Below are 26551 nucleotides of genomic sequence, written 5' to 3' on the forward strand. Positions count from 1 at the left end.
ACTTATATCTAACTCCTAGATAACAATACAATTGACCCTCCCACGCCCTGCATTGAAACTCCGACTGGCCCCCAACCATCCTACTCCCTGACCCTCCGACTCCCTCCCCCAACTCTACTAGCCCTCTGACCCCCTGCCCTCAGACAGTCCTGTGTACTGTCACCACCCTGCCACCCCACCCCGCTGGCAACCTACCCACTTACCTCCGTCACAAGCATTCACTAACGCTGTGTTAGTGAATGAAGACTTAGCAAAATATGACAGCTGCTGCTACCTTTTGAAGGAGAGCCCCCAGAATAGGTATGTCCCGTATTTTGGAAGAGGCCCGCTTTGGATGTCCATGCCTGAAATGCGTAGCTCTGACGCTGTGTACAGAAAATAGGAGTGGGGTGGCGATCTGACCGTGATTGCTACTCCTCGGAAGATATGGCCCTGGTTAATGAAATTGGTAAATCTTTCCCTTATCCATAAAACGTTGCTTTAATGGAAATGTTTTGTGTAAAGAAACATTAGTGAAATTAATACTCTTCACAGACGCAAGAACCAAGTAAATCTTCTTGAGTTTATGGATTGATGGCACTGGGCTCCAGAATATCAAAACAGCTGCTGCACTTAAGATTTTAGACCGAATGACAAAAGGAAGATTATTATTGAGAGCATATTCATTATATTAATGGCTGGCTTTATCTCTATCTCTTTGAGGCACAGTTCATACGGATTATTGTTTTTGTCAGTTTAGCATATTTTTATTCCCAAATTGTAGGGTTATCTATAAATGACCAAAGTATTATAATTTTGATTAATTATAATTTATGAAGTTAGATATCAGACAAATGACAAGGTCATTAACTCAGAGGTCCAAGAGGGTGCCAGTTCCATCAGCACACACTCATTGCTAAACCAACGCCATCTGCACTGGCTCAGACATGTTCGTCGGACAGGTGATGGCTGTATATCCAATGATTTTAGTAGAATGAATTGGCCACTGGGTCACGACCTTCTGGATATCCATATTTCTGCTGTAAGGACATCTGCAAGCAAGATATGAAGATAGCAGACATTGACACTAACAACTGGGAGACGGTCACTGATGGCTGTGACCTCTAGAGACTTTGGAAAGGCATTGAAAGAGGTGAGCAGAAAATGAAAAGCTCAGCTGGCCAAGAAGAAGGTCCAGAGAAAAGAGAGGCCAACGAATGATGACCTGATAATCCCATTGATTTCCTCTGCAGCAAACGTGGCAGAGACTGTCTGCAAGAGTGGGACTGCTGTGTCATACCAGGCAATTCTTAACACAAGAGTTGACCAGCACGGCGCAAACCAAGATTGCCACCAGTGCTGCTATCATCAGACAAGTTGAGACGAAGATGAGCTTGGTGTTAAAGAGTTGATTTAATTTGATTTTTTTTAAAGTCACATGTACCGAAGTACAGTGAAAAGTAGTTTTCTGGGCAGCAAGGTGGCGCAGTGGGTCAGCATTGCGGCCTCACGGCGCCGGGGTTCCAGGTTCGATCCCGGCTCTGGGTCACTGTCCGTGTGGAGTTTGCACATTCTTCCCGTGTTTGTGTGGGTTTCGGCCCCACAACCCAAAAATACAAAGAACAAAGAAAAGTACAGCACAGGAACAGGTCCTTCGGCCCTCCAAGCCCGTGCCGACCATGCTGCCCGACTAAACTACAATCTTCTACACTTCCTGGGTGCGTATCCCTCTATTCCCATCCTATTCATGTATTTGTCAAGATGCTCCTTAAATGTCACTATTGTTCCTGCTTCCACCACCACCTCCGGCAGCGGGTTCCAGGCACCCACTACCCTCTGTGTAAAAAAACACTTGCCTCGTACATCTACTCTAAACCTTGCCCCTCGCACCTTAAACCTATGCCCCCTAGTAATTGACCCCTCTACCCTGGGGAAAAGCCTCTGACTATCCACGCTGTCTATGCCCCTCATAATTTTGTAGATGTCTATCAGGTCGCCCCTCAACCTCCGTCGTTCCAGTGAGAACAAACCGAATTTATTCAACCGCTCCTCATAGCTAATGCCCTCCATACCAGGCAACATCCTGGTAAATCTCTTCTGCACCCTCTTGAAAGCCTCCACATCCTTCTGGTAGTGTGGCAACCAGAATTGAACACTATACTCCAAGTGTGGCCTAACTAAGGTTCTATACAGCTGCAACATGACTTGCCAATTCTTAGACTCAATGCCCCGGCCAATGAAGGCAAGCATGCCATATGCCTGCTTGACTACCTTCTCCACCTGTGTTGCCCCTTTCAGTGACCTGTGGACCTGTACACCTAGATCTCTCTGACTTTCAATACTCTTGAGGGTTCGACCATTCACTGTATATTCCCTACCTGCATTAGACATTCCAAAATGCATTACCTCACATTTGTCTGGATTAAACTCCATCTGCCATCTCTCTGCCCAAATCTCCAAACGATCTAAATCCTACTGTATCCTCTGACAGTCCTCATCACTATCCGCAATTCCACCAACCTTTGTGTCGTCTGCAAACTTAATCAGACCAGTTACATTTTCCTCCAAATCATTTATGTATACCACAAACAGCAAAGGTCCCAGCACTGATCCCTGTGGAACACCACTAGTCACAGCCCTCCAATTAGAAAAGCACCCTTCCATTGCTACTCTCTGCCTTCTATGACGTAGCCAGTTCTGTATCCACCTTGCCAGCTCACCCCTGATCCCGTGTGACTTCACCTTTTGTAACAGTCTACCATGAGGGACCTTGTCAAAGGCCTTACTGAAGTCCATATAGACAACATCCACTGCCCTACCTGCATCAATCATCTTTGTGACCACTTCGAAAAACTGTATCAAGTTAGTGAGACACGACCTCCCCTTCACAAAACCATGCTGCCTCTCACTAATACATCCATTTGCTTCCAAAAGGGAATAGATCCTGTCTAGAAGAATTCTCTCCAGTAATATTCCTACCACTGATGTAAGGCTCACCAGCCTGTAGTTCCCTGGATTATCCTTGCTACCCTTCTTAAACAAAGGGACAACATTGGCTATTCTCCAGTCCTCTTGGACATCACCTGAAGACAGTGAGGATCCAAAGATTTTTGTCAAGGCCTCAGCAATTTCCTTTCTAGCCTCCTTCGGTATTCTGGGGTAGATCCCATCAGGCCCTCACAGATTATCACAGAATTTACAGTGCAGAAGGAGGCCATTCAGCCCATCGAGTCTGCACTGGCTCTTGGAAAGAGCACCCTACCCAAGGTCAACACCTCCGCCCTATCCCCATAACCCAGTAACCCCACCCAACACTAAGGGCAATTTTGGACACTAAGGGCAATTTATCATGGCCAATCCACCTAACCTGCACATCTTTGGACTGTGGGAGTAAACCGGAGCACCCGGAGGAAACCCACACACACACGGGGAGAACGTGCAGACTCCGCACAGACAGTGACCCAAGCCGGAATCGAACCTGAGACCCTGGAGCTATGAAGCAATTGTGCTATCCACAATGCTACCGTGCTGCCCATTGCTACTCTCTGCCTTCTATGACCTAGCCAGTTCTGTATCTACCTTGCCAGCTCACCCCTGATCCTGTGTGACTTCACCTTTTGTACCAGTCTACCATGAGGGACCTTGTCAAAGGTCTGGGGACCTCGGGACTTATCTACCTTAATATTTTTCAAGACGCCCAATACCTCGTCTTTTTGGATCTCTATGTGACCCAGGCTATCTACACACCCTTCTCCAAACTCCACGGGCGGGATTCTCCGTAAAGGCTGCCATGGGACAGGCCGTGACCCACGGGAGCCTTCACGCCCACTTCTGGGGCTGATTCTCCCCCCCGGGCGGGGCTAGGAGCGCGGCCCCGTGCGTCACGGCGGCGCGGCCTTGATGACCGTCGTCAAGGCCGCATGTCAAGCGTCACGCCGGCTGATGCGGCCGATGACGTCAGCCGCGCATGCGCAGGTTGGACAACACCAACCCGCGCATGCGCAGTTGGCGTCTTTTCCCTCAGCCGACCCGCAAGACGTGACGGCTTGATCTTGTGGGGCGGCGAGGGAAAAACGTGTGTCCGTTACGTTGGTACTGCCGTGCCAATCGGGCCCCCAGATGCCCCAAACGGGCATCTGGCGCCCGTTGCACGACGGCAGCAAGCAGGTGTGTTTGCTGCTGTGTTGAAATGGGCGTGAAGGCCCGGCCGCTCGGCCCATCGGCCTTGGAGAATCGCTGCTCACTGTAAAAAAAAAACAGCGAGCGGCGATTCGTGGCATGGGTCGGGCGTGGGGGGGTGGGAGAATAGCGGGAGGGCGTGAAAAATGTCAGGAGGCTCTCCCGCTATTCTCCCACCCGGCGTGGGGGGGGGGCGGAGAATAGTGCCCCACATCCACCAATTCCTTCTCTTTGGTGAATACTGATGCAAAGTAAAAAATGTGCAAGCTAGGTGGATTGGCCACACTAAATTGCCCCTTAATTGGAAAAAATGAATTTGGTACTCTAAAATTTATTTAAAAAAAAAATATTTTTCTGTGGCCAAGGGAACATACACAGTACGTACATAGTAGACAAAAAGAATAATCAACAGAGTACATTGACAAATGGTACATCAACAAATGATGATTGGTTACAGTGAGGAACAAGGGGCCAAACAAAGCACATACACGAGTACATGAATGTACTTTTATTTTTCTTCTTCCATTGTGCAAGCAGTGGCTGAATCACCTGTCGCGTTTTAAGGGTGAGAGTCAATTGAGGAATACATACCTTACTGATGATGAGTCACATGTACTCCATGTAGTACCTTTTGAAAATAATCATGCCCAATGTTGACAATTATAGGCAACATATGAGATTTTCACTTGAGTATATTTAACACTTGACATCATAAACATAGTTAAAAGCAGTGAGCTAGAGTTAGGGTTATTGTTTATTCGTATTAGAGTTCACGCGCTAGTCTATCAAGGGTTGTCTGGCTATTTTAATCTAATCACTAAGATCTCAGATGTGACTGGAAAACTTGTAAAATCTGTGCAAATAAAATGATTGAAACAGGTTCCAGAATGGGTTTAATTGGTAAGTGTACCATTCATGGTAGAACTGAGCCATTCAGACTCCTGTGTGTAATTTGGACATAGCAAGAATGGTATTGTGGTATATTGTTGGAGTTGGTACCCATGCACTATCAGAAGAAATCAGCAGATCTCCATTGGAATATATATTCATGTGCATTGGGAGAGTATGTGATTCGGCTTGATGGAAATGCCTCTGCAGTTAAATAGCCAGTTTTATTTTTATACTCCTTGTCTTGCATTGTACTGAAACGATTATCAATGGAGAAAAGATGTGGGATGGCACATTTACCACTGCCTCAGAGTAGGGCCATACATTCAGGAGAGGAAGAGAGAAAATGAAAGAGATTTATGCTTATTTTCACTTTGCAGGTTGGGTTCGACATGACCAAGGAGGCAGCAAGAAAATGTTTTCAGAAAACTGGTCTCGAGCCTAATGATGTGGATGTCATTGAGCTTCATGACTGCTTTTCTGCTAATGAGCTCATTACTTACGAGGCTCTTGGGCTTTGTTCCGAAGGTAATTATTGCTCTCAGTTAATTATTTATTTGTATTGTATCTTAACTTGTGTTGGTTCTATTAATGAGTTATTCTTGCCACAAGCCAATGTGTTCCTAGAAAGTGAGTTGTAAGCTGCATACATTGTGATTGGAGGTTTATTAAGAAATGTAATGATTCCTGTTTATTGGTATGTCATAATGTCTTTTTTAGGCTTATGAAGTGTAGGTAATAATATTAATTGATCTGTTTATTCTTTATACATTTTCTTGGATTATTTTCCCATTTTCATAGAATCATAGAATTTACAGAGCAGAAAGAGACCATTCGGCCCATCGAGTCTGCACCGGCTCTTGGAAAGAGCACCCTATCCAAGGTCAACACCTCCACCCTATCCCATAACCCAGTAACCCCACCCAACACAGGGCAATTTTGGACACTAAGGGCAATTTAGCATGGCCAATCCACCTAACCTGCACATCTTTGGACTGTGGGAAGAAACCGGAGCACCCGGAGGAAATCCACGCAGACACTGGGAGGATGTGCAGACTCTGCACAGACTGACCCAAGCCGGAATCGAACCTGGGACCCTGGAGCTGTGAAGCAATTGTGCTATCTGCCATTGTTGTTACAGCAGCATAGGCATTTTGCTTAGAATTGGCCAAAGAAAAGTTTAGATTCAGATGAAGAAAAGATGTAAAGAAAACGGTCATTTTTCACAATCATACATGTCCTTGCATGCTATGTGTAGAAGAAACCACTTATTGACTTCCCTATTTCTTTCATCTTTTTAGAGAAGTATCTGTAACTCTCCTCCCCTGACCCCCTGGTTATTGATCCAAAATTTGGATTACCTCCACAAGCACTATCCCAACAATAAACTTTAACCCAAATTTGACAGGAACATCCCTCCACTCCTTTACCTGAGAGTCGCATTATTTCCAAAACATGCTTCTATTTGGCTGTTTTCAATGAAATCACTAATTTGCTCAGAGTTGTGCTTATTATGTGCTGTGAATATATACCCATTTGCAATGTATTTGATACATAGCCAGTGCAGACCTCGTATGTAAATGACATTCATCCCATTAATCTAACTAGATTCTATTTCTGTCAGTGCACTAACTAACAGCATCTCCAATCTTACTTTCATTTACAGGATATGGGCATTGCTGATTAGGCCAGCATTTATTTCCAATCCCTAGCTGCCCATCAGGTAGTGGGAAGTTGCCTTCTTGAACCACTGCAATCCCTGAGGTGTAGGTACACCCATAGTGCTGTTAGGGAAGGAATTCCAGGGTTTTAACCCAGCGACAGTGAAAGAACGGAGACATATTTCCAAGTCAGGGTGGTGGGATTCCCAGATATCTGCTGCCCTTGTTCTTCTGGATAGCAGTGGTCGTGGGTTTGGAAGGTACTGCCAAGGAACATTGGTGAGTTCCTGAAATGCAGCTTGTAGATGGTACTCACAGCTGCCACTGTTCGTTGGTGGAGGGATTGTTTGTGGAAGTGATAGCAATCAAGTGGGCTGCTTTGTCCTGGATGGTGTCGAGCTTCTTGAGTGTTGTTGGAGCTGCATTCATCCAGGTAAGTGGAGAGTATTCCATTATACTCTTGCCTTGTGTCTTGTAGATGGTAGACAGGCTTTGGGAGGTCAGGAAGTGAGTTACTTGCCACAGGATTCCAAGGCTCCGACCTTTTCTGGTAGCCACAGTATTTATATGACTAGTTCAGTTTCTGGTCAATGGTAACCTACAGGATATTGGTAGGGGGGTGGATTCAGCAATGGTAATGCCATTGAATGTCAAGGGGCGATGGTTGGATTCTTCCTTGTTGGAGACAATCATTGCCTGGCACTTGTGTGGCATGAATGTTACTTGCCACTTGTCAGCCCATGTCGGATATTGTCCAGATCTTGCTACTTTGGATATGAACTGCTCTAATACCTGAAGAGTCGTGAATGGTACTGGATATTGTGCAGCCATCAGTGAACATCCCACTTCTGACCTTAAGATGCAAGGAAGGTCATTGATGAAGCTGCAGATGGTTGGGTCTAGGACACCACCCAACCACTACAACCATAGAATAGAATAGAATATACAGTGCAGAAGGAGGCCATTCGGCCATCGAGTTTGCACCGACCCACTTATGCCCTCACTTCCACCCTATCCCTGTAACCCAATAACTCCTCCTAATCTTTTTTGGACACTATTGGCAATTTAGCATGGCCAATCCACCTAACCTGCACATCTTTGGACTGTGGGAGGAAACCGGAGCACCCGGAGGAAACCCATGCAGACACGGGGAGAATGTGCAAACTCTGCACAGACAGTGACCCAGCAGGGAATCGAACCTGGGACCGTGGTGCTGTGAAGCCACAATGCTAACCACTGTGCTACCGTGCCGCCCATCTTCCTTTGTGCCAGATATGACTCCAACCGGGAAGGGGGGTATCCCCTTGATTGCCAATGACTCCAGTTTTGATAGGGCTCCTTGATGCCATACTCAGTCAAATGCTGATGTCAAGGGCAGTCGCTCTCGTCTCACCTCTGGCATTCAGCTCTTTTGTCCATGTTTGAACCAAAGCTGTAATGAGGTTCGGAGCTGAGTGATCCTGGCGGAACACAGACTGAACATTCGTGAGCAAGTTATTGCTGAGTAATTGCTGCTTGGTGGCCTTATTGAAGACCCTTCTATCACTTGGTGATCGAGGGTAGACTGAAGAGATGGTAATTAGCCGGGTTGGATTTGTTCTGTTTTTTTTTGTGTGCAGGAAACGCCTCCAAATTGCCGGATAGATGCCAGTGTTGTAGCTGTACTGGAACAGTTTGGTTAGGGGTGCGGCAACTTCTGGAGTGCAAGTCTTCAGTACTATTGTGGAATATTGTCATGGCCCATAACCTTTGCAATATCCAGTGCCTTCAGCCATTACTTGATATCACGAGGAGTGAATCGTATTAGCTGAAAATATATGATTCTCCATTTGTAGCTTTTCTGATTATTTACTGGGTAATTTATATTATATGGTGTGGTACTGAACCACGCAATATAGAAATGTTCTAGCTCGGTTCTGAGTTCACCAATCATTGTGAATAGTGCTGAGGCTGTAATAATTAGCTCTACTTTTCCCACACAAGAAAGCAAAAAGTCAACTAGCGTTTGCACTGATTGCGATTGAACAACTTCTGTTGAAGAACGTATGTGTGTGTATATATATATAAATATATATATATAAATATATAAATATATATATATATATATATATATATATATATAGGGGCTGTTTAGCACACTGGGCTAAATCGCTGGCTTTGAAAGCAGACCAAGGCAGGCCAGCAGCACGGTTCGATTCCCGTAACAGCCTCCCCGAACAGGCATCGGAATGTGGCGACTCGGGGCTTTTCACAGTAACTTCATTGAAGCCTACTCGTGACAATAAGCGATTTTCATTTCGTTTTTTCATTTTCAAAGACCAGGATTTATCTTGGTTATAATAGCTCCTACAGTTAAATAGAATGATAGCATTCATCGTCTGGTCTCAAAGATTTGTCACTTGAGCGATGTGTCATCTTTTCCGCGTGCACTGTCATGCCAGTGTGAATCACTACCTGCAGCGGATGAGGATTCAGGAATAAATTTTAGATGGCAGTTCAAAATATACTTTCATATCCTACCAGAATTGAAATTGTGAACATTAGCAGAAAAAATGCCTGAATTAATATGATTGCTCATCAGGTACCCTGGTCTCCTAAAATGTATTTCACAAGTTTGTAATGTTAATGTTTCTAACGCCTTTTGATTTAATGTTGACTGGTGCTTGTTCTTCTAGGTAAAGCTGGACAGTTGATTGACAAAGGAGATAATACATATGGTGGAAAATGGGTCATAAATCCAAGTGGCGGACTGATATCAAAAGGACATCCATTGGGTGCTACAGGTATTCTTATATGCAGATATTCCAAACCCGATTGGGATCTGAGCTGCAATATTGCTTGCTGATTGAGTGATTTGTTCATCCCAGTTATTATTTCGCTCTCCAAAACACTTTGTTAAAAGTGAAGAATAATTAGTGCATTATACACCCTGCATGTGAGAATTCTTCAATGTGATTTGCTGCTTACTGATGAACCATCAATCGAACGCGAGACGAGTTGCTGTACAAAAGTTAGGCTTTAATAAGCTAGAAGTTAGCCCTGCGGTCGACTACAGTAAATGGACGACCGCCGAGCGTTCTGGGTATTTTTACCTCGCTCTGGAGGCGGGGTTAACTCAGCCTCTCGACCAATCGGGGAGCCGTCACATGACTGGTCTCAACCAATCGGTCGAGAGGCACATGACCGACCAGGGCCAATGGTAAGCCAGTGTTCTGCACCAATGGCAGACAGTTATGCAAATCATACCACCACATTTACCCTGCTTGATGATATTGTTGGGTGACTGGAAATCCTGTCAACTTGATGCCAAATTCAAACTAACGGCAGGAAAGGAAAATCCTTGCCGTGGCAATCACTAGAACTTTGTGGACAGCTTTCTGTGAGGCTTTGCTGCTGACTGAAAAATCCTGATCATTGTCTGTTGGTATTCTGCATACTGACATTTTTTATAAGAAGTTAATTGTAATCTAACTGATTACCACACATCATTGGCAGATATAATGCAAAATGGTATGTGTTAAATGTTGGACCCGAAATAAATAAATCAGTGGTGCAATGCTGTTGAATATAGGAACAGAAGTAGGCCATTCAGCCCCTTAAGCCTGCTCCACTGTTAAATTAGATCATGGCTGATTTGGGCTTCAACTCCATTAGCTCCATAACTCTTGATACCCTTAGCCAGCAAAAGCCTAGAAATCTCAGTTCTGAAGCCTCCAATTATCCCAGCATCTACAGTTTTTTGATGAGGGAATTGCAAAGTTCTACTATCTTTTGTGTGGAGAATGTGCTTCTAATATTCCTTCTAAATGGCTTGGCTCTAATTTTGATTTCACGACCAGCGGAAACAGTCCCTCTGTATCGACCCTAATGAATCCATGCTACATTTTACACACCTCAATCAGTTAACATGTCAGTCTTCTTTACTCAAGGGAATACAAATAGAATTTATGCCCTCATAATTTAACTCCTAAAGCTGATTGTTGGAGGTTAGTCATCTGTTTCAGAACATTGCTGCAAGAGTTCCTCAGGGTAGCATCCTAAGCCCAGTCATCTGCAGTTGTTTCATCAATGACTTTCCCTCTATCATAAGGTCAGAAGTGAAGATGTTCACTGATCAAATATTCAGTGCCATTTGCGACTACACAGATCCTGAAGCAATCCATGTCTATAATGCAGCAAAACCTTGACAACATTCCAGCTTGGGCTGATATGTGGCAGGTAACATTCCTACCATATGAACTCCGGGCAATGACCACTTCCAAAAGGAGAAAGTCTAACCATCTCCCTGTGACATTGAATGCATTACCATTGCTGAATCCTCCTCCTATCCACAACCTGGGGTTTACCACAGACCAGAAACTAAACTTAACCAGTAATTTAAATATTGTGACTGCAAAAGCACATGCGAGACTAGGAATTTAGTAACGAGTAACTTACCTCCTGATGCTCCAAAGCTTGTCCACTATCTAGAAAAAGTCAGGAGTGTGATGGAATACTCCCCATTTGCCTGGATGAGTGCAGCTCCAACAGCACTGAAGAAGCTCAACACTATCCAGGACAAAGCAGCCTTCTTGATTGGCTTCTCTTCTCTATCATTCCCTTGCACAATGGCAACAGTGTTTACCATATGCAAGATGCTCTCCTGTAACTCACCGAAGCTTCTTCAACTCTACCATCCAGAAGGACCAGGACAACAGATGGATGGAACACCACAATCTGAAAATCGCCACCAAATCACCCATACCCTGACTTGGAACTATATTGCAGTTCCTTTACTGTTGCTGTGTTAAATTCCTGGAGCTCGCGTCCTTAACAGTACTGTGCGTGTACCTACACCACATGGACTGTAGCGATTCAAGAAGTTAGCTCACCACCACCACCTCAAGGGAATTATGGATGAGAAGTAAGTGCTGGCCTAGCCAGTGATTCCCAAATCCCGTGAACAAATACACTGTCATTCTAGTGAATGTGAGCCGCACTCTTACCAAGACCAATGTATCTTTCCTGAGGTAAGGTGCCCAAAGCTGAATACAGCACTCCAGATGGGGTCTGACCAAGGTTTTAAAGGTTACTTGGGTTGCCGGTAGATTAATGTTTTTAAAAAATTTTGAGTACCCAATTCTTTTTTTTCCCCCAATTAAGGGGCAATCTAGCGTGGTCAATCCACGTACTATGCACATTTTTGGATTGTGGGGGTGAGACCCACGCAGACACGGGGAGAATGTGCAAGCTCCACACGGAGTGACCCTGGCCAGGATCGAACTCCGGCCCTTGGCGCTGTGAGGCAGCACTGTTAACCACTGTGCCGCCCCAGTAGATTAGCTTCTTGAGTGAAGTACTGATGCATTAAACAAAAGGAATGATGAATGTTATAGGAAAATCAAGAGTGCATTCCGCAGAATACTGTACATTCTACTTTTTTCAACTACTTGCGTCTAATTTTAACATGGGTTGTAACCTACAAAAAATAGGTTTGAATGCTGTTTAAAATATTGCTCAGTAAGAAGTCTGACAACACCAGGTTAAAGCCCGACAGGTTTGTTTCGAATCACTAGCTTTTTTGACCCGTTCCCTCCGCCACACCGAGCCCTTGCTGACCCTCTTTCAAGCCTCTTCTTATGATGCTCCCATTTCTGGTTGTTCCGAGCTGCAGTCTTATCTGACAATTATCATGATCATTTATACCAGGCTGCAAAATAACACTGCACCTCACTACAAGCAAGACACTCTTTAGATCAGATTTTTCAAAATTCTAATGCAGAAAATTATATTGTCTAAACTGGTGAACACTTTGCAGAATTGGAATTAATGTACATTGGGAATTAAGTGTAACCTTGTGAGCACAGCTTACTGTCATTTGGCTTGTTTTTGTGGGGGCTGACATGGCACCTAATCCAGAGAAAATTCCATAAATCTGCTTCAGCCTTTCTACAGTTCTGTTATATTTTAATAATCAAAGTTCTTAAAAATCAGCCACTGACTTTGACATTGCAGGAAGTGCAGATACATGTGCAGAAAGTGCACCTTCTGCAGTTGCAGCATCACCAAACACAGCCTCTTCAAATTGCACAGCAGGCAGTTTTATAAAAAGTATATCATCATTCACACTTTCGGGGAATAGTGGGGAAGGATTCCCAGCAGGCTGACTATCAGTCTGTTGAACCATATCATGAACACTCCTTCTATGGCCACAGCAAGTCCTGGCATAGGACCTGAACCCAAAGCTTCTAACCCAGAGGTAGGGAGACTACCACTGCACCAGACGGTGTCCACTGCAGGCCAGTCATAAAGATTAATAATGTGTTGTATTTGAGTTTTAAATTACATACCACCAATGAAAATGCAGTAAGATATTTATGTCTCTGTTTTGAGAAGTATGAAAAAAGAAATTGAGCACTGACCAGACCAAAATTCCCCAAAGTGATAAGGGTTTAACTTGTTTGTTTCATAACTTCTCAGTCTCATGTGTTTTGTTTGGAAAGGGGATTCATACCAAATGAGAGTAGGCTAGCCAGCTGTTCAGTTTGTGGATGACCAAACAGTCATTTTAAAGAAGAAAATTTGAACAAAATACCCAGATGTGGTTTTTTTTCTTTAAACACGCTGTGTGTGTGTGTAAACAGACCCATTTCTGACATGATTAATTGGCTTTTTGGAAACTTCTGCCCTTTTCAGTTCTGCATTGAGTAAGAAGTCATGGTGCTGGTGGAGCATGCAGGATATTAACAGAAAAATGCAAACCACCCATCTTTTAAAAATAAGATTGCCTCGTCTTTAACAGGCCAGTCAGTATTCATACATATATTTTTGTGTACTTCCCTGTGCTGATTAAGTCAGGGACGGTGAAAGTCATGATAGACCTTCGCACCCCGATGCCAATTGAGGACCTTAAGTGGCCAGTTAAAGCAGTCAGGCCTTGGCATGAGGGGTGGAGTTGGCCCTGACTGGGACAGGTGGGAAGGACAGGGAAGTCTGGCCTGGCCGAGTCAAAGTGGAGAGAGGAGTTGGCCGTACACAGTTGGGAGGGAGAGCAGTGGTTTGGGCCTTGTTGGGGTGGAGGGGGGGGGGGGGGGGGGGACAGACTGTTTGTGGGGCTGGGGAACGAGAGTCAGGCCTGAGGAGGGGCTGGGATGGGTGTCAGGAGTGGCCTGGTGGGGTTAGAGGGAAGATGAACATTTCCAGGGGGTGGGGAGGGGTAGTTGGGGTGCGGATAGAGTCTCCTGTGGGGGTGGGAATTCTTTTGATGGTGTGGAGTCCCGAGGAGGGTGGGGAGTCCCATGGCAGGGCTGGTGGAAGCCAGGGGGCTGTTGTGTCCCGTTTGGCGGGAGGGTGAGGTGGGGGTTGTACTCGAGGTTCACAAGGGCAGGGTAGTCGGTGGGTTTGGAAAATAATTACCCAGAAGTAATTTCAATTCTTCTAATCTCTTCTGGGTAATTATTGATTTAACAGACAGAACCATCTGCAGTTTGCAACTAAACTTGCATTTTTGGATGGTTCCCAGTGCAGTGCAATTGCCGATTGGAAGTTTGTACTTTCCGGGCAATGCTGTACCATCCTTATTCCATTGTCTTGGAACTTGGAATTTAAGGCCCATTAAATAACAACAAAAAATGCTGGAAATACTCAGTCAGGCGACATCTGTGAAGAGTTACGTTATGGATAGATAAATTATGAATAATTCTGTAGCTAATAATTTATGTCAAAAAGTACCTAATTATCTTTAATCCTGGTTAGCTTTCCATATTTTCTGAAAGCTTGCAGTAGAAGATACTCCAGTCCAGTACAAGAATCAGCTGTACTCTTTGCTCTGTGCTAGTTGCAAATTATTGTGTTCTGTGCTTGGTGTCCAGTGGGAATTGCATTGGAACCTGCCAAACTCTCCTCGTTCAACTTTTTTTTTCTCTTTATAGTTATCCAAGAAAAAAAAGGTTTTCATCCCATCTGTTTGGGCTTCACTCAGACTTGGATGACTGAAAAGGCAACAGTTGCTATGAAATTATTTACCTTTGCTGCTTCCAGTTGGCAGGTCCACTGACATAAAGACGATTGTAAATCTTCTGGGTTATTTTGCCAGTTTTACAATCCCCAAGGTGGAAAAAAATGAAGTTAATTCAGATTGAAGAAGTGACCATCTCTTCTTGGATTTGTTTTTTGCTTGTTTCAGTTTGTTATTAGTGATCTTTGATTAATGGCTGGGAACTAAATTCTGATTACATACCTTATCAGTTTTAAGGTTTTGGTATTGACGCTTGCCAAAGACAAAGTAAAGCAACTAATTTCTTGCTAAGACCACTATGCCTGTTTCCCTATAAATATTTACCATCTTGTGTATGAGTTTCCTGTCCTGCCATTGTGAAAAGCTCTTTTGACCAATCAGACAGAGAAACCTGATATTAACCAAGCACTTTTCACAGATCCCAGCGACCAACAGCCCTACAAAATGTCCCTTTAACTAATCTTTGTAATATAATTTCTGTGGTGTTTTTCTGAATAATAGGATCATGTCAGTGTGCAAAGAAGGGAAGAGTAGGCCTTCCACAGATCACTGTTAAGTTAGCTGAACTCGGGCAGTAGAGATGGGGGTTATGGTTGGCCTCCGCAACACGGGCATGTGAGGGGCAAAAGTTAAACAAGCGTATTTATTCCTGATTGCATATTCTGTGATTCCTGCTGGAAAGTACATTTGCGTCACTGAAAATTGGGGGTAGGGCCAGCCTCATTGAACAAATTGTTGGCGTTATCTAGATTTATACTTGAAGAATGTCCAGGTAATGAGATACTGCCGGTGTTTGAAACGATGTTCTAAGATCAGTCATAGCCTTCAGGACATGAAGGAAGAAAATGGGAGAGAGATTTCAACACCAAACGTGAATTTCCATGGCCTTTTTCCAGTGATTTCCATAAAACTTCCATAGAAACCGCCTGTCCTTATTAACATACCATGCTCCACAATGCAAGAGCGCAGCTTAAACAGTGTTATTGAAGTTGTGCTAGTTCTGAATGGACTTTATATTATGCCTAAAATTTCAGATGCTCCAGCTCCAAAGGGGAATCCCCGGGGGGCAGCGCGAACGCCACCCCGTCGCCGGCTGACGTATTCTCCGGCGCCACTTTCCGGGCGGGAGCGGGATTAACGCCATGCCAGTCGAGGGCCGTTGACAGTGGCCCCCCGGCAATTCTCCAGGCCCCGATGGGCCGAGTGGCCGTCCATTTTTGGCCAGTCCCGCCGGCGTGGGTTACGCATGGTCCCACACGGCGGGAACTGGCAGGTAAGTCGGCAGGGCCGGTCCTCGGGGGGGGGGGATCCGTCCCGGGGGGAGCCCCCCACAGTAGCCTGGCCCATGATTGGGGCCCACCGATCTGCGGGCGGACCTGTTCCATGGGGGCACTTCTTCCTTCCTCACCGGCCACTGTAGGGCTCCGCCATACCCGGCACGGCGAAGAGAACCCCCCCCCCCACGCATGCGGCAAAATACGCCGGCGGTTCCGTGCATGTGCGAGATCACGCCGACCCTTCAGCGCATGCGCGAACTCACACAGTCCCTTCGCTGCCGGTTGGAGCGGTGCTAACCCCTCCGGGAGAATTCCGTACTTTCGGGGGCTGTTGACGCCGGAGTAGTTGGCGCCGGTTCTTCCACCGGCGTGGGGACTTAGTCCCCACGGAGGATTGTGCCATTCTTAAGAATGTATCTTCATAGCATCAAAATATTTTGTTTACAAAGTTGAAAACTGGTTGAATTTGGAATGAACAGCTGTGCCAAATGTGTAAAAATTATGGTCTTCAAAACTGTAATTTTCATGTGCAAAGAGGAAAATGAAGAAGGAATATGGGGTAAGTGCGGTGCTTGCCTTGGGGCCCAATTACTTGTGCTAATTTCTATTTGCTTTAAGTTAGTTTGTACATTCTCTTAATATGACATTAGGAATCTCAGGTAGGTTTGGTGCAATGTTTTGATGGGGAGGCTGCTATGAGTCTCTGTGTAACTTACTGGTCAGGCCTTTTCAGGAAATTCCAAGCCAACATATTCATTCTTCGTTTTTGTCCAATTGCATAAGCTATAAAAGATTGCAACTGCATCAATTTGCAGAATAAAATTTAGCCAGTAAAATTAGAATTAAAACTAAATATATTTATGTGGTTTTGTACCTTTCATTTCCTATTTAACTTTGGTGCCAGAAATAAAAGAAAAATGCAATGAAAAGCTACATTAGATAATAAATCATGTAAAAGTATGAAAAATACCTTCAATTATAATGGTGGCTAGAATCAATGTGAGTCAAAATAACAGTGCCACTTTCAATGGAAGCCATGATGTGGAGATGCCGGCGTTGGAGCCTTTCCATTCACCTGAAGAAGGAGCCGTGCTCCGAAAGCTCGTGTTTGAAACAAACCTGTTGGACTTTAACCTGGTGTTGTAAGACTTTCAATTGAAGGACTGAAAGGCAAGTAAAATGGTAAGAGTTGATTCAGGTTACATGTGCTATTAGCAGTCATTAGAGTCATGAAAAGATTATGGCCGAGGTTTTCCGCTCCCATTTGAGTCGGGCGATTTCAATAACTGAAGCGGCAAGTATGGCGAGAAATGCAAAGTTGCAATTGTCCCGTCCCCCTGTCAGTGACGGGCTGCGTTTCCTGATGTTCAAACTCAGGAACATCATTATAATTTTTTTTTGTATCATGTATCCGGCCCATACATTGGACCATTCAATATCCCCCCAATCAAAAAATCCATCCATGGTTGCGTGATGGCAGAATAGCGTGACGGACGACTCGTCTTCATAGAATTTACAGTGCAGTGCAGTCTTCAAAGGCACCTGACGAGCAGACCTCCCAGGGGTGCTTGGGTGGAGAGGGTCATGCCCAGGCACCCTCTTTGAATCCCATTAGCACTGACTGGGTAGTGCCAGCTTGATGCCCATGTAGTGCCGGGGGGGGGGGGGGGGATTGCCGGGGACACGTGAGCGAACAGGTTTCCTCGCTGTGCACTCGGGCAGCTTTTAAAATGGTGTTCCAGATCATAGAATGTCAGAGTTGATAATGGGGCGGGTGAATCAAAGGCAGCCCCACCAATGAAATGTCGTGGGTCCCGTGACTTGAAGTTTTGTTTCCAAAGTTCCACACTATATTACGGAGAAAGCTACTATTGCCACCACCGCCGGCTTCAACACCACATTTCCTGCTTGACATCGGCATTTGCCGATATCTGCGAAAATCCCAGCCTATGACTCAAGAAGTGATTGTGTTAAACATGTTACATATTCTAGGTTGTGAAAATTCAATGTGATGTTTATAGCCTCCAAACCAAACTAAACTAAATCTTTCACTTTGCTAGGTGACAGAAGCCCTCTGAAGCTGGACTCCATTCATGGATGTAAATGCAAATCAAAGTTGTCATTGTTTTTCTTACCCTTGGCTTTACATCCTCATTTTATATTTTTAGAAACCATCCTGTTGTTTCTGATTAATTTGCTTTTCACATTTTACCAACCTGAAATTTCTCCTAACATTTTACATCAAACTCCATCTGGAAAACATATCCTTTGACTTCATAACAGGAAATTAATCTTTTTTAAACTCCCCATATGGTCACCATATTAGCAGTGACCAATAATTTAACTATTGAGAATTTAACGATTGGAAGATTTTAACAGAGGATGAAAAATATTATTTTGTTTTACAAATTGCAGAAGGTGCAGTAAAGGCTACTGCACCTTCTAGATTTTGAAATGGAGTTTTAACAGAAGATGACTGGTCAAATACGCAATCTGTTCTGATTCCAAGTTAGTGCCTGTGGTTTTCTCCTCAGAATCCCGCTTGGGATTGTTACATGAGAGTTTCCAAACTCCATTCCCTAAAACATGCTTCAAAATCTTCTCTCCTAATAAGGCTTTCCTTTAATGGTTTGCATTCTGAAATCCAGTCCAGGTTTAAACAAAGCTTCTGTTCCACCTTTAACAGTGAATCCAGTCCAAATTCCACATCCACCCCTTTAGAATTTCTTTGTCTTGACTGCTGTGAAATTGCTCATAATTGCTTTAACTCTCAATTCCCAGACTATTAAAATGACATAAAGCATTTAATTTACCTTTGAAGTCTGCTGTCTCACATTAAATCTGTTCACTGCGATTGTCTTTTTAACGCAGAACAGTTTGTTTACTCTTCCTCAAATTCTTCTGAACAATACCTTGGTCTCTGTTCACTTAACTCCAAACTTCTTAGAGACAGTTTGTCTGTCCTAATTCCCTGGTTATTTGGACTGTAACTGTACTTTAGGAAGCCTGCCTCTTTGCAATCCAATTTTCCTATCCAGCTTCTCCTGGCAAAATTGAGAGCTGTACACTCCTCAGTGACCCTTGGCTCCAACTGCCCTTGCTTGCAGTTAAAACTAGGAATAAAGGAAGGTGGCCTCCTTTTGCTAACCAACGCCCCTGCTATTAATATTTATTCTTCGTGCCACAACCCTCTCAAAGCACAATCGAAACATAGTTGGAACTTAACAACCCCCCCACATGTACACCTTTGTTCAGCATGAATCTAAGGTTTTACACTTGCAGGCACAAAAACATTACATTGAACACTCCTAATATACCTTGTTTCTCATTTTCCCAATACAAATGTCAAACCCTTAAAACTACCTTTGTTTTCCAAGCACTGTAGCTTGGATATTTTTTCCTTTCCCAGCCAAGAGATACTGATTATTATTCAATTTTGAGTTTTGATGATGTGTTGGTGTGTAATTCAATCATGGGAGCGAGGGAGTTTCAACCTGTCTAAACTAAAATTCTTATGCAGTCCAGTAAACCAGTGACCCTTCATGGCATGAACACCCTGTCCTTTAAAAGTATTATGTCCTCTGCAACTCCATCAAAACCGTCATAATTTTAGTCACAGCCAGGACCTAACATTATCGTTCGTTTCAAACAGAATAGCTCCTTGGGGGTGCAGGATGTGGCAGGGAAGGTTGCATCCGACAGTTTCACATGTTTTCCACATGCCGCTCTATTTCTTGACTTCTATTTGTTCATAATGTCACCAGCTCTCGCTTGATCAGGAACATTCAAGTGTTTTTTTTTATCAAGGTCAGTGCCTGCATGGCTTTGTTAGTTGGAACCAGGTTCTCCATGATAATCAGGGACGCGGAGAAATTAATATTGTTTACTTGTCGAAGTGGCAGAAACATTTTGTTTTGACCTAATTGGAAAAAAATATGAGGTAGAAAGGCATAGAGATACGTTGATATCCCTCATGGGAAGTAAGCAGGTTTGGAACATAAATACAAGAGCTGTTGGGTGACTGGCTGATTTCTGTGCTGTCAAATTCAATGCAATTTCCTAAAATGGAAATGTCTTTGCTTTTTCTGATCTTTTCTCAGTGACAGAAATAAGCCAGATGGTTAAAAAATAGAAGTTCATTTTCCCAATAAGTATCGCGAACACATTATATATTTGTATTTGGCAGGTGTAGGAGACTATTCATCAATGATGGGGGGTGGAATATCATTTGAATTATGCGGCTGAAAAATAAATTACTTTACCAACATTTTTCTGTCCCATCTGTTGTACATCATTCCAAAACGTGGTTTGTATTTTCAGTTAAAACAAAATTGCTAAGATAATTTTCCAGATTTATGATTATTTTCATATTACCAATACAAGTAATTTTAGGTAACAAGTCTTGTATGTGCTCTTTCACAAAAATATACATAATTGTGATCTTGAGACCCCAGAGATCATCTTCGATTTCCATTATGCTACTTACAAGGAAATATGGAATCAGTAGCATGGACAATATTAGGAACAGCTGTCAGCCTTAGTAATGTTCCTGCTTCTCTCAAATCCAACTTCTCCCATTCCCTCATTTATCAAATGATTTAAAATAATTGCTCCTTCACAGCCACTGTTTCTAAAAGCCCACAGGATTGCTCTTACTAGACTGAAAAAAATATGAATTTGACTGTCATACACTGCAGGCTCACTAGTTCACCATTATCCTCCAGCCTACTTTCTCAACAACAACTTGCATTTATCATCCTCGGTTCCTCAATTCAAGGGTGACACCTCGTACGGTTGCAAGTTTCTGGCATGGGTCTTCCATGTGACTGAGCTGGTCGATTTTCAACTGCAGATCTTTGGGTATGTGAGGCAGGATGTCTCACAAGGAGATTGGGGGATTCAGAGTGTAGGATTTTCTTCCTCTACTTGCTTTCTCTGCTGTCATTTAGCCTCCATAATAATGCACTGTTTTCAAAGCATGATGCAGCTTAATGGACAAGGTGTAGCCATTTTGATTGATCAGGAACAAGCTTCTCTCAGTTACTAAAGTCAATTTTGTTGTACTTCAAGGAGAGCTTCAGAGTATCTTTGAAGCAGTTTATTTGTCCTTCCCGGGAACATGGGGTTATTTGAGTGTTGAGAAAACAGGATCATGTGATGAGATGATTTTCAGCAGCATGACCGCAGTGGTGCCCATTGTTTTTGTTGCTGATTTTGTGGGAATTTTATCTGAATACATGTGGAACTGGATTCAAGAAGTACACAAGCATATGTTTGATTTTCTTCCCATTGAAGCCGGAGGCATGCTGATGGAATTCCTCCAGCAGTCTTAAATGTCATTAATGCACAGTCTAGGCTTCACTGCAGTTACAAGAGCATAGTGACAATAGCTGCTCTGGCTGCAAATAATTTTGTTGACCTGTGGAGGTCTTTGTTGTCAAACACACGCAGCTGCAGTTTGTAAATAGGCAACTGATCCAGTGTTGGATGATCTCATCAGTGGTGGCTATGGAAGTATTGGGGACCAACAACAGTAGATGTTTATTAACTAACTGAGAAGCTCTTACATGCTTTGTCTCTGACCACACTCCAGGAGAACTCCTGTGCTCCTGACACATGACCCCCTTTTTGTGCCTGCGTAACCCCTGCATCCACATGGCCGCCCAGTTTACATCTTCCCCGTTTAAGTTGGGACAATCAGTATTACTAAAATGTAACAATGTAGTATTACCGTCACAAAATATAATTATTAACACATATAAAATTAAACAGGGCTAACATATTACATAACTATTTACAAGGTGCAAAATACTGATTTGGGCTATTGAAGCTGATGCATTACTCATCACGTCTCCTTTCCTCCCCCTTTTAAACGGAAGTCCATTCGTAGACTAGTTCGTAACATTGCCTTTGAACCTTGGATTTGGTTGGCTCAGGTGCCCAGAACGTATGATTGTACTAGTTGGCTGTATTTGAGACACTCTTGCGTTGGTGTCTTCAGTGTGAATGGCATCACATGCCCTTGCTGTGCACCCTGAGGCTGCAGGGCTTGCTGTGTTGGTCTCTGGTGGGGCCTCCGTTTCCACTGGTGTGGCGTGCTTGGATTGCAGGCTGGATGCATGGGATATGGTGGTTCAGATACCTACAATAGGTGACACCAGTTTTGTACGTACTGACCACCGTACATTGTTGTTTGGCTGTGGCATATACCACCGCCAGTTTCTCATGGACACATGTGGTTTGGTTTCTGACTGATCAGGTTCTAGAGGACAAAGTGTGCAAGCATTTTGATTGTAGTAGCTCTTCATCGCCACTTTATAAGGGGACCACTCACGTTGGTCTCGACCTTTGGTTGCAAGAGGGACATGGCAATGGGAATCGTAGTCCTGGTACACCTAGAGAACATGCACTGTGCGGATGATGACAGACCCTGTCTGGGCACATATCATAAGGCTGAGGAGTGCAACATGGAAATTGCTCTGATCTGGGGTATATTTTCCAAGCAGATGTTTGGCCGAAGCACCTCCCTTTCTACCAGACCTATGGACTGTTGATACAGGGAGCTATTCGTGAAGTGCTCATAGTCCCATGTGCATAGTCCCTGAACACTCTGCCAAAAAACTAATGAGCGTTGTCTGTCATTATGTGCCTGTGGGATGCCATGTGTTGGAAAGTGTCTCTTGAGCTTGCTTATAACTGTTTTGCTGTTCATATCTGGTCGGTGGTAGATTTCAAACGAATCAGAGTGCAAGTTGATTAGGACCAAGTGCTATTTACTGCACCATTGAAAAATATCTGCTGGTATGAACGATCATGGGAGATCTGGGACCTCATGTAGGTGCATGCACGGTAGCATAAGTGGCTAGCACTGTGGCTTCACAGCGCCAGGGTCCCAGGTTCGATTCCACGCTGGGTCACTATCTGTGCGGAGTCTGCACGTTCTCCCCGTGTCTGCGTGGGTTTCCTCCAGGTACTCCAGGTGTGGGTTTCCTCCCACAGTCCAAAGACGTGCAGAATAGGCGGATTGACCATGATAAATTGCCCTTAGTGGCCAAAAAGGTTAGCAAGGGTTATTGGGTTACGGGGATAGGGTGGAAGTGTGGGCTTAAGTGGGTCAGTCAGACTCGATGGGCCGAATGGCCTCCTTCTGCACTGTATGTTCTATGCAGTGGTTCCTTGGTTCGATGTGACTTGAGTGCATTGCATGGCTCATGCCTCAATGCTTCTCTCTCATGTTTGCATACGCCGATTGTTATAAAAACCCATTGTCGTGAAAACCTATCTGGTTCACTAATGTCCTTTAGGTAAGGAAATCTGTCATCCTTACCTGGTCTGACCTACATGTGACTCCAGACCCACCCACAGCAATGCGGTTGACTCTTACATGCCCTCGGGGACGGGCAACAAATGCTGACACAGCCAGCGACATCCACAAACGAATAAAGAAAAAAATAATCACTATGGACACCGCACATAATGCAATCTCTCACCAGTTCTTCGGTGACTGTGCCAAACATGCATTTCTTTGCCAAAATTTTAAAGTCACAGCATATGATTGAATAGACTAGTCAACCTTTTGGTTGATTGTATTGCACGCATGTCTATCGCGTATAATGTCCTTTACTGGCATGCATATGTGCTCAAACGTTTTCAGCAATATTTTGGGGTCCTCCTTCTCTTCTCTGTTTGAAAAACAAAGGACCCGTATTTCTCAACTGCCTTGGGACCCACTAGATTTAGGAGAGTATACACCTGTATCTTTTTCGATTTGTCCGATAGGCCGACACCGCATTAGATTTGTCACTCTTTATCAAATCTCATCCAGTTATCTGTAATGGTTTTGTCAAACACGAGTGGGACAATGTGGTCCCTGTCCCATTCTGCCAACTCCTGACACCATATAGAAATATTGAACTCCAATAACTGGTGACCAGGGATCAATAACAGTGGATGTTCATTAACAGTAACTGAGCAGCTCTTACATGCTGTGTCTCTGCCCACCCCTCCCGGAAGAACTCCTGCGCTCCCAACATGTGCCCCCCTGAGAAATGTTCAACATACTCCAGTATCTGTTGGTCTTTGATAAGGTGGATAGCCACTGTCAGGGCAATTGTATGTGGTACAAGAGCTGTCACACAGCCTCGCTTGATGCTTGCCCAGATTTTGAAGGTGCCTTTTTCAGATCTTCGGTTCTTGACTTTTTTCTTGGTTTCCTCTGAAAGGCAAGGGTCTCTAATTGGACCCGCGAGAGTCCTGCATCACCTCAGAACTGCCCAACAGAGTGAAGTGCCCGTTAGGCATGCCTGTTTTTTATTCTTTCAAAGAATGTGGGCATAAATGGCAAGACTAGAATTTATTGCCCATCCTTAATTGCCCTTGACAAGGGGTTGATGAGTGCCATCTTGAACTGCTGCAGTTCATATCTCGTAGGCATACCTACAGTATCAGTAGGAAGGTAGTTATAGGATAGTGATCCAGTGACAATGAAGGAATGACGATATTGTTACAAGGACCCCTGACTACCTGCTCTCCCCACATTTTACGGGGCCTCCTAACCCTGCACGGGACCCATGACCCCTGACCAAGACAGGACTCCACCCACATCTCTCCAATCCCCATGGGACCCCCGCTGGCTAGCCCCCACTCCCCAACTGCACATTCACACCCCAACTGCATACGTTCTGCCGTTTTTACATCCCTCCTGACTGTACAGCCCCCCCAGACTGCCTGACATCCCCACCCCTGGACCACTTACCATATAAAACTACCTATCCCTCACTTCAAAGTGCCTGGACTGTTAAACTTAGCTGACATATAACAGCTAGTGCTATTAAAAATGGGCCTTAGCCTCCCTGTGTCCAACTCTGTTGCCCTCGATGGCAAGGCCTAGTGCGTCACAGTTCACGCTCTCACTCGGCCTGAAATGGAAGGTTGGTGAGAAAGGATTGGAGAAGAAACTAGAAGTGGAATGGAAATCCGACTGATTGCCACTCCTCGGAAATTCAGATCCAAATTATCTTCTCTAGAATGTGTATCTTTAAAAATGTGGATGTTTCACACTCATAGGGGCAATTAAAAAAAAAATCAAAAAGAGAGAACACTATTTAGAGCCAGAAATGTATTCTTTTTTTAAAAAAAAAATTGAGTACCCAATTCTTTTTTTCCAATTAAGGGGCAATTTAGCGTGGCTAATTCACCTACCCTGCACATCTTTGGGCTGTGGGGCTGAGACCCACGAAGACACGGGGAGAAATGTATTCTCTTTGATTAACTTGAGCAGCTACATTGAGCTAGATTTACTTTCACAGGCTATTTTCTCAAATGCTGTGCCTGAAAATTGGCTTTAAAGAATCAGACCAAGTTAGCAGTAATTAACAACTGTGATTGAAATTCCAGATTAAATTCCAGGTATTTAAATAGGTTTATAAATTGTGTGACAGTTGCTGATCAATTATCACTCCTAATCTTTCTTCCATGTTGACAGTTCTGCTAATATGAAATACTCCAGCAGAGTTGAAAAGCAGGGAAGGAATTTAATGTTATTTCAGCGGATGATTGTCAAGCCAGACATCAATCTGGTATTGAACTAGACAGGAGGTTTTTAAATAGAAATATGCAGTGAATTAGTCAGATTCTGTGAATCATAGAATCATAGAATTTTCAGTGCAGAAGGAGGCCATTCGACTCATCGAATCATCACTGGCCCTTGGAAAGAGCACCCTACTTAAGCCCACGCCTCCACCCTATCCCCGTAACCCAGTAACCCCACCTAACCTTTTGGACACTAAGAAGCAATTTACATGGCCAATCCACCTAACCTGCACATCTTTGGACAGTGAGAGGAAACCGGAGCACCCGGAGGAAACCCACACAGTCACTGGGAGGAAGTGCAAACTCCACACAGTTGGTCATCCGAGGCCAGAATTGAACCCGGTTCAGTCCGGCTTTTTAATTAAACTGCTTTGAAATGTTTAAATATGAAACAAACGCACAAAGCCACACCTCCCCTTGGCTTGATCAAGCACAAGTCTGCTTTAAGGGAAAGGTTTGTAAATTTTGGTCATACTGAGTTTACCAATAGAGTTGCCAACAGTGATTAACTGTATTCCTGGAAGTTTCAACCAATGAATTGCCCCTACACTCTAGCCATTCGTTGGTCGACACATCCATCCTTGTGACTTATGCCTTCCTAACTTATTACCCAATTGGATGACACTTGACTGTTCACCAAATAGTCTACCCCCCCCCCCCCCCCCCATTTCAAACTGGTAAAGAGAAATGTTCAAAAAAAAGGACAAAAAATAAATCAATTCAGTTTTAATGTCCTGGTGATTTTCTCTCCAGAATTGCACACAGCAGTGTCCTGGAGATTGGTCTTCAGTTACTGGAGACCCTCGACCAGTCCTGGAGCGTTGGCAACTCTATTTGTCAGACACTTAATTTTGGAAGTATTTTTTTCCAAATGCTGATTCCATATCGGAATATTGACAGTATAATCTGATACAGCAAAAACGTATAATTTGCATATAACAAATATTATAGATAGTATATAATATATCTATAAATTATAT

The 26551-nt window shown here is 44.0% G+C and overlaps 1 protein-coding gene across 1 annotated transcript in view; it reads left to right on the forward strand.

Moving 5' to 3' along the window:
- scp2a (sterol carrier protein 2a) overlaps positions 1 to 26551 on the forward strand; it is a 108790-nt gene that overhangs the window by 28878 nt on the left and 53361 nt on the right. Inside the window, 2 exon segments of the mRNA XM_038794372.1 lie at positions 5427 to 5574; positions 9383 to 9490. Of these exon segments, the coding sequence (XP_038650300.1) occupies positions 5427 to 5574; positions 9383 to 9490 (256 nt within the window).

This window comes from Scyliorhinus canicula, chromosome 4 (genome assembly GCF_902713615.1).
Source record: "Scyliorhinus canicula chromosome 4, sScyCan1.1, whole genome shotgun sequence".
Classification (NCBI taxonomy): domain Eukaryota; kingdom Metazoa; phylum Chordata; class Chondrichthyes; order Carcharhiniformes; family Scyliorhinidae; genus Scyliorhinus; species Scyliorhinus canicula.